At 32.1% G+C, this 13,975-nt stretch overlaps 1 protein-coding gene across 1 annotated transcript; it reads right to left on the bottom strand.

The window, feature by feature from the left end:
• Nucleotides 1-265: 265 nt before the first annotated feature.
• On the bottom strand, nucleotides 266-13,638 carry LOC130625428 (sodium- and chloride-dependent taurine transporter-like). Its single transcript, XM_057440521.1, has 13 exons — nucleotides 13,480-13,638; nucleotides 8,398-8,542; nucleotides 7,886-8,020; nucleotides 6,901-7,339; nucleotides 6,456-6,588; nucleotides 6,084-6,218; nucleotides 5,498-5,601; nucleotides 5,204-5,328; nucleotides 4,655-4,767; nucleotides 3,904-4,035; nucleotides 2,805-3,006; nucleotides 1,760-1,965; nucleotides 266-1,323 (listed from the first exon to the last, which is right to left on the bottom strand). The coding sequence occupies exons 1-13, from the start codon at nucleotides 13,525-13,527 to the stop codon at nucleotides 1,231-1,233; spliced, it is 2,010 nt and encodes a 669-aa protein (XP_057296504.1). The 5' UTR covers nucleotides 13,528-13,638; the 3' UTR covers nucleotides 266-1,230.
• Between the last annotated feature and the right edge of the window lie 337 nt (nucleotides 13,639-13,975).

A 13,975-nucleotide genomic window follows, 5' to 3' on the forward strand; every position in this document is an offset into this window, starting at 1 on the left:
TGCCCCGGAAACGAGGTTGTTGTTGCCTTGCAATATCAGTCCGACTGACTAAAGCTCAACCTCGTTCGTACGGCTCTTCTGCGCCTATAATATTCTGGTGGGAACGCTTTCTTTACTTGAAAGCTTTGTTACAGCAAAAAAGTTATAGTAAATAAAAAAGTAAATAAAAAATAGTAGCGTAAAATAATATTATAGTTGCCAGTTATCCTGGTTATAATACCATTCTTCCATTAAGGTACTATTTCCGCCACAAACTGGGACAGAATTAAACAGTTAGGCGATAACTTTATTTCATTGAAATTGATGTTACATCATGGTTAATTACTTTATTCCACAAATAAAAAAGTATAAAACCTGTTTCATATAAATATACCTTACACACTTTGAAAAACACATGCAAAACTTTGTCTTATTTAATCATGAAATAAGCAGTGTTTTTGCAGAAAAAGACCTTGAATAAACGAAACAATATCCATCGTAGGAGCACTTTTCTGTTAAGCAATATATATCACGCAAAGCTGAAAGACAATTTTGATTGGTCAATTCTTAACCGAGATATTTCATCCTGAGAAGAAATGGTTTAAGTCACAAAAAGTTATTTACACGAGGAGTTACCTTGTTAGTATGTTAACACAGCACATTTAAATATGTGGAATAAAAATTATTTGCGAACACATGAAAAATACGTACTATAATTATTCGATTTGGCACCGCCTTTAAATAGGTGTGGCAATTGTAGTCGAAATTTAAAACTAGGTGGTAACGCCAGAGGATAAACGCTGACGCCCCAACACAGTCCCGCCCCCTATTAAGCTTGATACTTTATATCTATTTTTAAAAAAAAGTTCTTCGGCGCTTAATCGAACAATTAGTTACAAATACATTCTCATAAAAAGAATTTCGCTACATACTAAAAATAATATAAAAATAGAACAAAAATGATACGTACAACCGTGTTAATCACAGACCAGAATAAAGGAGTACCCACTCTTATCCAGTCTTTTTTTGGTCAGCGCCGCAGGTTTTTTAAATATATCTACAGAAAATCGTAGACATATTTCGAGAAATAGTCAAAAAACTAAATATTTAAATAGGGAAAATTTCAATTTATTCCCACAAATATATGTTATAATTAAATATTAGTTAGGATCTCCACAGAGTATCCAACAAATGTCTGGTAAAAGTTACAACACGTTGTCTATCAACGTTCGGTTTCTCGTATAACGAAACTTATGCCACTAACTGTTCAGTTGGACTTGCGATACGGCTATACTCAATCTTCTTCAAAGCAGCTTCATCCGGAACACTGACTTCATGCCAAATCTAAAATTAAACATAGAGAGCACGGTTACTTGGGGATGTAACTTAAAGTAAAATGATGAACACTAGAATATCAATGTGACTAACACTAGGAGGAAGCTGAGTTTATAGTTTATGGGCAACTTTACATCAGACAAGAACCGTGGGACAAGACCAGCCTGATAGCCAAAACTAACTAAACTAACTTTCTCCCTAACTGTACTCCAAACCAATATTTATATATAATTTTAATTTTACGGTCTATTTTATTTTGCACAGCATAAATAAAAAAATGGAAAAAATAAGTAAAATAAATGGGAAAGTTTGCGAGACATGCTTTGTAACTTTTAAAGAACTCTCCTTAGTGCTTATTTGAAGAAAGTTTTGTATTTCTTGCAAATTCGCAAACTTTCCCGGCCGCGAAAATTTCTTCAATCAAACTAAACAAAATATATCTCACCGTTCTCCAATCTTTCTTGGTATCGTTCGGTGAGAAAGAGTTTCTGGTACAAGATGCAGTATATACAACATAGATCATACCAATCGGTATGCAGATCATAGATACGAGAGCCAACATCCAACCTATTCCCTCAGCCCAACCAGGATATACGTAATTTTTTCCGAACTGAATACCTTTCCATTGTGTGACGCCGTAGATAAATGTAACTAATAAAGAGAGACAATATAAATAAAATAGCAAATAATTATAAAATGCTAAAAAATCGTAGAAATTTGGGCTCGTAGTACATTAGGTAAGTTTGTTGATTTTGGTCTGAATCACTAAATTAAAGGCGCGTAATCACCCTTACCGAATAAAATTAAGCATATGTATTATTTGATTTATGACTTTTCTTAAAATTTGAAGATCTAACTAATACTTATCGTTAGGAAATGCTTGTGAAAGAAAATGAAGACTGAGTATGTTTTTTGATCTTGCGAAATTAAAAATTGCGGATTAGTAGTGAAAACAACTAAAGTAAATTTTCTGAACAATTTATACATTATTGCAAACGAAAAAATTCTCTATCGTATTCTCTTCTTCTGCATAAATTATCTTGTGACTAATTCGTCGAAAGTTAGGATGTTACTGTCTCATTCCCAACCCTCTTGTCTGCAAATAAAGAAGACCAAAGAATATATCAGGTCTTGAACGATTTTTTATAAAGAGATGTTTTCCTTAGAAATTCTTGCCAACTCCTGGTTCCAGTTAAAGTTTTATGTGCATGTGAAGGCCGCAGATTTTTTAACTAAAATTTTGAGAGGGATTATTATCAATAAGCAAGCGAATTTTTGAAAAAAATAGGGAATGTTAATGAAGCTGAAAAAAAATGTATAAGACGGGTGTCAAACCTATTACAATGACATTGGGGTTCTTTCACTTGATAGCGACTAAAAGACTAAAGTACTAGGTAAGAACAAAAAAATTCAACTTTATCTGTTGGTAAACAACATAGGAAGACATCGTCACCCTGGGTTGACAGTCAACTGAAAAAAACTATACGTACTTAAAATCAGCAAGGGTGAAATGTACTTCCAACATATGGCCCACCACTTGTGAGGTTTGTAGCCTATCATAGTCTCGATGTTTTCCAACAATCGGTCTGCGCCGTATACCCATCCAATTGCGACAGATTCGAAAAACGCAAGAAAGAGTAAAGAAACACCTCCAGCCTGAGTGTTGAACATCTCCACCACGTATGAACCAGCCTAAAGCATGGTAAAATAACAGCAATACCTTCAGTGTTGTGTGGCCATTGAAAAAATATACATACTGCATGTTTCTGCTATTTCATCTGTTGTTTTATATAAAAAATTGCATACATCTTCATTAACTCTATTTACTAGTAGTTCCCTGCACTAACCTTGTTTCTAGTCAATATTTTCACTTAACCTGTTGATACAGTCTAGGTAGCGGGTTTTTATTGTAAATGCCTGCCTACTCAAAAATCTGCCACACGACACTACATGGAGTATATTTTCCAAACGACTGAAAGACTGTAACTTCGCAAATATGACATGAACACTGGTCTTACCCTATTTATACTGCGCTTTTGTATCAAATATTCAGAGGAGGGAGTGTGAATATTTAAAAATGTTTTAAATAGGTTAAGCTGTATTGATGACACCGGGCAGGAATGTAGTCTAGCATAAAATAAATTATTGACGGGGATTAAACTGGGATTTCTTAACGTCAGTAATTTGGCTATGACGTCATCGTTTTGTGGGCAACACGTGTTCCCACCGCTGACCATTATGAGTAGAATTGATTGATTTAAAAGAAAATTTATTTTCTTAATGGCTCTTATGTTATTCCCCCTTATAATATTACATTTTGGAACAATACAGAAAATGAGTAAAAACAATGCTGACGCTAAATTAAAGTCTTGGAACAAATTTATCAATATGGTTGCTATGACAACTCTCAAAATGGGATTATAAAAGTTTTCTATAAAAAAATACTAAAAACAAATTAAGCCATCATACTGAATTCTACATGTATACCATACCACAAGTACAGCTAAGTGGCGATCAAATCAGTAAACATGTCTACTACACTAATCAATAGGAAAGATAGATCTGTCAGAAAGCAGTAACAACCATCACCTGTGTAACAGTTGGTAGTCCCAACAAGAAGGCGACTATACACATCACCATGATAAAAACTTCTTTGTATTTTCGTAAATATTTAGGATATTCATCACTAAGACTCGATATCACACATTCCATCATTGCAAACTATAAGAAACAAAAGCACTTCATGTTAGATACATTGGTTGTACTTTATGATATGATAGGTACATGACGAAAATTTCTTTATTGGAAACCATAATTAAATTGCCATCGCAAATAGAATAGTACTAAGGCGGATAAAAATTGCAGACGGAATAACAAAAGCCTCTAAAATTAGAAAGTGACTATGTATTATCTTTTTTTTTTGGTTAAGATCTTTAACACAAACTAAAATATTTGACAAAAGAGTTTTTTACGTTATTAATTTTATGTTTTTTAATAACTGCTACAAAGTGAAGTTTTTTGTCAATTTTTATAAATGAACGTATTGCTATACTTAACAAAAAGAATCTTTCGGTTGAGCGCCTTGAAATCTTTTAAAATTAAAAAGAAAATAAACAGCACATGAATTTATAGTCAAAATGAAGTCTAATAATTTAATTTGACAGTTTCTTCCTTTAAAGTAACTTTAATGAAAATTAAAACAAATCATCAGAGTTCCCTAATGAGCAACCTCTTAGGGTGCAAATTGTGGCCACACCTCTTCAGTGGCCCCACAACTTGTAAAATAGAGTTAGGAAAACAAAATAAAAATTAAACAAAAAGGTTTCAGTAGACAACATACCTGACTATCAAGACCTAATGTTAACAACATCAGGAAAAACAGAATAGCCCACAGTGTGGATACAGGCATGCTGGCAATTCCAGATGGATAGACCACAAACACTAAACCAGGTCCTATGTGAAGAAACATGATATTTAATAAAACCAATCATATATAATTTTTTCAACATTTTCAGCCCTTTTATGTTATCAGTGCTGTACTATTCATGGATTGTCACCAAAAAAAAACTTTTCTTAAATTGTTTTGCAAATTTAAAATTTTTCACCGCATTTTATACCGCATTGCATGCTTCTCGCTAATGCACAGCTAAGCTACCATTTTGTGTGACAGACAGACAAACAGACAGACGTATACGAGCATTATAATATAGATGTACAAAAAGAACCATAAACATGGGAAATTGCAAAAAAGATTAATTTATTGCAGAATGTACAAAAGAAAGTGATTAAAACAACTGGTTAAATATAGTTTTCGGAACATGGGATATTTTAGCTTTTTTCCCCAAATCTATCGTATTGGTGGTGTATTTCATACGTAGTAACAACTCACCAGATTCTGCTACTTGAGCAATGTCAAGGTTCAGCACCTCCGACAAATGACCAAGCACTGAGAAAACAACAAAACCACAGAAGACGCTTGTACCACAGTTGATCAATGAAACCATTACTGCATCTCTAAAATGGAAATACAAAAGGAAATGCACTACTTTTTTCAATTACTCCAAAATAAGAATACAAATAATTTCCTTCGAAAATAAATGAGCCTAACATAACCTTATAAAAACAAAGGAATGAGGAAATGTGTTTAACAAAAATCTCGAAAATGTTAACATAACAACCCTACCTGTAGCAGTTATTGTTAAATTTGTTATAGCTTCCCATTGCAATAAGAGAACCAAACCCAATACCAAGAGAATAAAATATCTGTGAAGCAGCTCTAACCCAGACCTAAAATACAAAACTTTCAATTTACCAACCATCCTTAATTGCAGAAATAAGTAGCTAGCTGAGAAATTGACTGAAAGATTACAAAAAAGGAAACAAATAAAGTAAAATGCGAAATTAAAAAAGGCAAAAACAAGGCAAATTTGATAGTACTAATTCCACATTTTTTTCTTCTGTAATCCATTCATTAAAAAAATGGATGGAAAAATGTGATGCCATTTAAAGTGCTGGGCCTTTACCAAATTAAATAAGAAAATAAGAAAATTGTATCCTATGAAAATTTAGGAACAGCTATTCACGTATCTATGACTACTGATCCTATTTTTACTATTTAAGGTCAAATTTGTTAATTGAGATTCTTGCTACTTTCCCAAGAGCTTACTCCCATGGAATAAAACTAAGATTACCAACAGGAGGGTTTTCTTCTATAAGAGAAACACAAAACATTTTGTAAAGAAAAAAAATTTATGCTATAAATCACATACCTGAGGTTGGACAAGCATCTTAAAATCTGGTTTTAGGTAGTATTGTATACCTTTTCCTGCTCCTGGTAACGTGACGCCACGGATCAACAGAATAAATAAAACAAGGTAAGGAAATGTGGCGGTTACATAAACAACCTAGAAAATTTTTAAAAAAATAAGAAATTATATTTCACAAAATAAAAGCAGCATCAAAAGTTTGACAGTTTTGGTGGCAATGACATTCTTCCATACGCAAACATTAATAGCATGAATATAGTGGTCTTTTAATTTACCAGACATAAAATATTCACTATGTATTGAGTACACATGTGCTAACTTAGACAGCAATATAACATGGGGACACTAAAAAAATAAACAATGAAAAACTGGCACCTTTCCAACAGACTTTACACCTTTCCAAATGCAAAAGTAAACAAAAATCCAAGCAAATAGTAAACACAAAGCTAACTCCCATTTGATTTCACCAGGTGCATGTATACCATTTGATTGATTTAGAATATAGTTGCTAAACGCAAAAACAAACAATTATTAAAAATGGCATTAAAAAGAAGGAGACACTTTATTTAATAATATGTGATTATTTTTTTAAAAGTACTTCTAATTTATAAAAGTAAACTCAAACAAATAACTTAATTTAATGAACTTGCATAAGTCATTGAACAGTGAAATATCTTTTTGCTAATTTAGGTTAAAGAACAAAATGGAAGTTTTTTATATTTTTTAAATAACACATTGTTTCTTTTCCATTCTAGAAAGCATAAATTTAGTTTAATAAAAAGTACACTAAAATCTATTCTTAAACATTGAGTTCTCTTACTTTAAGAATTCTTGAGCTGGCAAAACAGGTTCAGGGTTATTGTATGTACAGTTAACCAAGAAACGTTGTGTATTATTAGTACTATTAGAAACCAAGGTTGACATGGTCGTGTGCAAAAATTGTTCTGTGGTATTTGTGCTATTGGACATTGTAGCATTGCCGGCATATGCACCTATTGACCCATAATATGGATTAAACTGCTCAGCACATATTCCATGAAATGTTGTGTTTGTTAATCTATCGAAAACTGTTTTATTTATTTTGCCATCACCAGGTGGACCAGCATAGCAAACTTTTTTATTGTTCCATTCATTGTTACAATCTCGCCAAGGCACATCAGAACGAAATGATTCAAATAGATAGTAAAACACCCACGCAATGATTGTATTGTAATAAACACAAACTAAGAATGAAATGATCAGCATGGAATATCCAATACCTAAAAGACAAACAAACATTTTAATTTTTAGTAACAACAGAATTCTAGCAACCTGTGCCTTCTAGTACTAATTTCCAAAAAAAGATAGTGGGTTCGAAACAAAAATTCATGAATAAAAATTCTTAAAAAAACAAATGCAATTTTGGAAAGGCACGTCTAATGCTTATGTAAAACCATGAATTTCCCTATTTTCTTATGTGAGAAGGTATTAGAACTTGCACGAAAAGTACACATTACTTTTCGTGCAAGTTCATATTGCATTGTGTAAAATGAATTTTTCTCTGGTAAAAAATACATAAATAAAAGGTATTGAAAGTCTAACGACCAGAGTGCAACAAACCTTATTGTAAGTGTCCATATTATTTTGACACTATTGAAACAATTAAAAATATTTAAAATTTAAAAATTGACAGCAATAGTTGGTACGTCTCTTTTTATTATTTGTCAACTCTCTTCCTATAAATATTTATAGTTTTAACTAAGGTTTTGACCTTTCACTAATTTATTAAATTTCTCTCAAGTAAGGCATTGTATTTCAGTTCCTACCTTGCAGAAGAGGAGATATTGCTTTCCAACATCCTATAGGTGCCAATCCAATGTATTGACTAAGTGCCAGTTCCATGAAAAATAGTGGCATTCCACATATAGCCAGAAAAATAAAATAAGGTATCAAAAAAGCACCTAAAAATTAAAGAACATAATTATTAAAATATATATATATATATATACTGTATATTTAAAAAAGATCTTTCTTTTTAACATGTTCCTTGATATTGTTTTTATAAGAGAGCTTTACGATTTCAAATATCAGATCCACATTCTTCCTCAACAGAACTTTCAATCGTACAAAAAGGTTCTACCTTGTGCAATACAATGGCAAAATCAACTTCCACAAAAATTTCTTCCTTAGGAAGGGCAGAAATGATTTCCACATGTGCAACAACAATTGGACAATGCCATTATGTTTGTAGATTAAGAAGATTTCTGTTTGTATTTGCTAATTACCAGAAAATCTAAAATCGTATTCTGTAGGATGTGAAAATAAAAATTGACAATACCTCCTCCATTTTCATAACAAAGATTTGGAAATCTCCACACATTTCCAAACCCAACTGCATAACCTACACATGATAACAAGAAGTCTAATTTATTTCCCCACTCTTCACGCTCGACGACATCACCATCTTCCGGCTCATCTTTTTTCTAAAATAAACAGAACAATTATGCAGTCAATTAAATTACATTGCAAAAACAGTCCAGATAATAGCAAAAAAAGATGAATTAAAAACAGGCTGCCTAAGAGGCAAATATCTTCCAAATTATATTTTCATCCATGAAAGAAGTTACAGAAACTTTCATCAACGTATCTTTATTTTAACATATTTCAATTTCATTATTTTTTTTAAAATTTATAAGCAAAGATAACTAGTTAGTTTGTAGACTACCAATATTATTCAGACATTTTTTTAATAAAAAAGTATTACTTCTGGTGTGAAATTTGATTGACCTTTTGGGAATTTAAAACATTAAGGAAGCCCTGTATACTTTCAATTCTAGTTGCCGCCATAGTCACAAATTGATCAGCAAAGGGTAAAAAGCCTGGCATTCCTTTTTTAATTAAATGCTAAATTAAGAAGTTTATAAATAACCTGTATTCTTTATTCTTGTTTCCTGTTTTACAAAAATATTCTGTTTGCTATCTTTATGTTGCTAAGTTTTCTTTTTACTTAGTAAATAATAATGGATTGTTTATTGTTTTTATTTTGCTATTATTTGTTATGATGTAAAAATCCACAAGAATTAACCAGTAAGAAAAATCCAAAGGAATTTCCTGCTAGAAAAATCTATGTGAGTTTGGCTGTGACAACATACAGCTACTATTACAGACAGACTGGGTATTATAATACAGATGATTACAAACCCAGGGAAAGAATTAATTCTTGTCATTCTTGTATATAAATCGTTCTTAAAATCTTTACCACATTATGACAAAAACATTTTAAATGTGTGAGATAATCTCTATTCCTGTTATGTGCATTTGTCTGTGTAAAAATATATATTCACATTAAATAGAAAAACAATTAATATCCAAAACGTTTTTATAATATTATTAAGTAAATTGTATGAGATTGGTTAGTCATAGGTGGGAATTTTTCGATTAGATCTTATTAGTAACACTTGTAGTTATGACGATTAGATAATAAAAACAAACTGGGCTACAGGCACTATCATTATTTAAACAAAGCATATGATAAAATCAACTTCAATCAATCAATCAAAATATATATATATAAATTCCTGCACTTTACAATAACAAAATCTTATGCCACAGCCCTAACTTCAATTTATATTTTATTATGACTTTTACATGAGAACCTTATTTATTCAAAAAAATGTGTGTCAAGTTTTTTGTGAAATGTTAATCGATGTCAAGACAAATTATCTGAAATTCAGACAAAAATTCCGAATAATAAAATGTCTCAGATGAATTGTAATGTCTGGGTTATGTACAGGAATTGTGATGTTTAATAGACTGTATGAAAACTTCATTAAAAGAATATTTACTAAGAGTGATATAACATAAACAATATTTTAAGTATGACATTTTTAAGCAAACAACTTGTCCGTTAATTTATTTATTTTTCAAAAAATATGCATTACCCTGATCTTGTTTATCTAATTCAATTTCACAGGATTAGTTATCTTTTTTTAACACATTTTGTATAGTTTCCTAAGTGATCCTAAGCGGTTGTAATAAAGTTTAACAACATTAATAACATGTTGAAATGCTTCTGATTTTTCCCCCATAACATGAGTATTAATAATAGTTATTAGGTTAAGGAATAAGCTTTCTCAGCAATGGAATTCCATGCCTGAGAATGCTCCCTGGATTTTAATTATATAACAATCACATTTTACTTATATTTATACTTTGTATAAATATATATGTCTTAAAAAAGGAAAATTAAGAAAAAGTAATTTGTTTTAAGTATTTATCCTTTAGAAGCGTTAATTTGGCAACAATTTCTCCAGTATGCCATAGCTGCTAATAACATGTTGTAAAATCTGATAACAACAAGTCAACAAACAACTTAAAATCAAAAGACATCAAGTTACACATCTATTTACCACATAACATTATTTTTATCATCTTAAAAGCTTTTGTGTATAAACAATCATCATCATCATCATCATCATCATTCTCGGCTTAACGTCCGTTTTCCATGCTAGCATGGGTTGGACGGGGTATATTAATGACCCTCTTCCAATCTGATCTAGACTGTGTTAGATCTAAACTCAACTTCCTCTCTATCAAGTCTGTCCTTATAACCTCCTGCCAAGTCTTTCTCGGTCTGCCTCTGGGCTTTGCCCCAGGAACTATCAAGTCTCTACACTTTCTTACCCAATTATCCTCCTCCATTCTTTCCAAGTGCCCAAGCCAATTCAATCTTCTTATCTGGATAACATCTTTAATTCTACAGAGACTTAGCCTGCTTCTTAGCTCATCTGAACTCTTTCTGTCTCTCAGACTGGCATTACACATCCACCTAACCATTCTCATATCATTCCTTTCTAAACGGTCAAGATCTTCCTGCTTCACTGCCCATGTCTCACTACCGTACAACATAACACTTCTTACACAGGCCTCCTACAACCTACCTTTTACCTCAATTGACAGGACTCTGCTAGTCAATAAAGGAAGTAACTCTCTAAACTTTTTCCAAGCAGAACCTATCCTGCAAGTAACACTTCTTCCAACACCCCCTTCACTGCCCAACATATCACCTAAGTAACAGAAGTTCTTAACTATCTCTAACGAGCCACTGTTGTACATCATTAAAGCTGGAAATACTTCATTCTGTATAATCTCACCTTTGCAACGCTTGCATACAAACTGTATGCCAGCTCTTAACCTTCCATTAATACTACTGCACTTCTTATGTACCCAATACTTGCAAGTCTGACAAAAAATTGAGTTACTACCAACCCCTTTCCTGCAAACTCCACAAGGCCACTTTCCAACTACAAGGTCACACTTGGCTGCAATGCTACTTATCATGACTTTAGACTTTGCTGTGTTTACCTTCAGCCCTTTCTCTTCTAGTCCTTTCTTCCACTTCTCAAACTTTTCAACTAATTCTTCCATCGACTCTGCTATGAGAACCAAATCATCTGCATACAATAACTCCCATGGGCAACCTGTTCTGAACTCCATCGACAGCGCTTCTAAGACTAGAATAAACAACAAAGGACTAAGTACAGAACCCTGATGTACACCAACATTTACACTAAATTCATCACTAAGTGAATCGTTAATCCTGACACGACTTCTAGCATTGCTGTACATAGACTGAACCATCGTAACTAGCCACTCATCCACACCTAATTTTCTCATAGCCCACCAAATAACTTTACGTGGCACTCTATCAAAAGCTTTCTCTAAATCTACAAAGGCAAAATAGAGATTCTTTCTCTTTCCTAAATACTTTTCCTGAAGCTGTCTGAGTAAAAATATTGCATCTGTAGTGCCACCGATAAATAATTACACAATGTTTTCATTTCTATATTTTCTTTTTGATTGAAAAAATATTCATTAAAATAATGTTTTTACTAAATTTACAGCAACTTAGGTCATGGGCTTTTAAATTTTTTGAACAATTATTGACTTAGAAATCACAGATAAGTTAAAAACTTGTCTTACTTTCAAACAAAAAGGGAAAATTAGCAAAAAAAAAAATTATTTTGGTGAATTTCAAGAACTTTGACCAAATTTGTGAGAAACATTTTTTGACGACATATTTTTTTAAAAGGAACTAAACACAAAAAAACAAATGAACTAGAAAGTAAAAAAATGGTTTGGATAATAAAAGCAGATTAAAAATTGAACATATTTCAACCTAAAAGCTGACAAAAAAGTTTTTCTAAACCAGTTCAATTATTTGTTCAAATTAAATACAATGTTTGTTTTTCTTTTTTTGTTTCTTTATACATTTAACTGAGCTAACTTTCAGTATGTGACGTAGTGAAATGTCCAAAGAAAATGAAACCCTCAGAAATATTACAAATCAACTGCATACATTACAATGAAAACGCTTTTGTCTTGCTTTTTATGGAAACTGCATATATGCATTATGCTACCGATGCAAACATTGTCAAAAACTGCTATTCCAAAGGCTAGTTTGCTCTAGCTTTCTCAGTCCTTATGTATTACTGTCTTACTAAACAATCTACTATCAGTCAGAATTATGAAATCATCGATTAAACTATCAATTTTAGCTTTTTTTATTGATGGAAGTTAACTAAGCTTTTTTCTTTGAAAAAATGAGTTTCTCTCAAACTAAAGCTTAGACACAAACGAATGACTCAGTGGAAACCACGAGTTTAAATTGGACAATGTGACTAATCGCTTCGGAGGCCATTTTAATTTATCTGTGAGTTGTTTACCAAGCTTTGCCACATCTTACTCTGGTAAAAACTAAATAGTTTACTAATGTTTGTTAGGGTAAGTGAAACCATTTGCTGGAATACTCGGATGAAAGGGCTTTCCTCGACATGGACCATGGATATTTTTTATTTTTAAATTTAATGCATGATTTTTTCAGGTGAAATTTTGAGCCTTTTAAGATAGATATCCTTGCAAATAATGAAGGACATACCATTTAAAGCTTGTTTTAAGCTACACAGACCCGTACAGTGATCACCCTCATTTCCTTCTCATGCTGGGGTAATTTGCAGGTCTTTGGTAGCATTTGGGCACCCATATTGAAACGCCACTATGAGGAATCGAACACCAGTCTGTAGCACAATTATGAGAGTTATAACCGAGTTATAAGCGACTTGACATTTAAGGCTTTTCTGGCAGGGGTTCCCTTTGTATGTATTATTCCTCTCAATTCGTTTCCTCTAAATTTGTTTCATAAATTTACAAATAAAAGTAGTTTTTTAAACCTAGCTAGCTACTGTTTTGACAGTTCCCACATAGAGTGTTATAGCTGTAGCTATATTTTATTTGATTCACTTATGCTTTACCCCACGTATTCATCTTTAAATTAGGACCTATAGCTAAAAATGTTAAGTGTTGAAGTTTGATAAGTGGGTTCTTAATCATGACTATATCATATCTGCGTTTAAAAACTTACTTTGTCAATGATCTTCGACTTTTCTTCGAGCGCTATATTGTCCGACATGACTGACTTTAGTGTATGCTAACTTGGTTGTCCTTGTATACCTTTCTCAAAAACAATGTTACAGTCTAACGGTCAAATGAAGGAATGACCTTTCACAGTGAGAATCCTTGTTTACATTCGAATGTGCCTTCCGCCTTTTTTCTATTCCGTAAAATAATTATTAATGGCCTCACGCACTAACCTCAACAAGTATATATGAAATACAAATATTTAATTAGGTTTAAATGACCATTACTAATTAGTCTGATTTTGCGGAACAATAGCTAGAAACTTGATGTAGAAAGCCATATGTTGTCTTAGTTAATTTTTATCTCTTTGAGGGAAACCGCAAATAGGTTAACACCTCGTGAAAATAGAGCTACCTTGGCAAACATACTTAACAACTTGCTTTAAAATAATTTAATTCTTTTTCTCCGTAAAACTTGACCAGAATGAAATTTAAATCGGA

The sequence above is a fragment of the Hydractinia symbiolongicarpus genome, chromosome 14, assembly GCF_029227915.1.
Source record: "Hydractinia symbiolongicarpus strain clone_291-10 chromosome 14, HSymV2.1, whole genome shotgun sequence".
Lineage (NCBI taxonomy): Eukaryota > Metazoa > Cnidaria > Hydrozoa > Anthoathecata > Hydractiniidae > Hydractinia > Hydractinia symbiolongicarpus.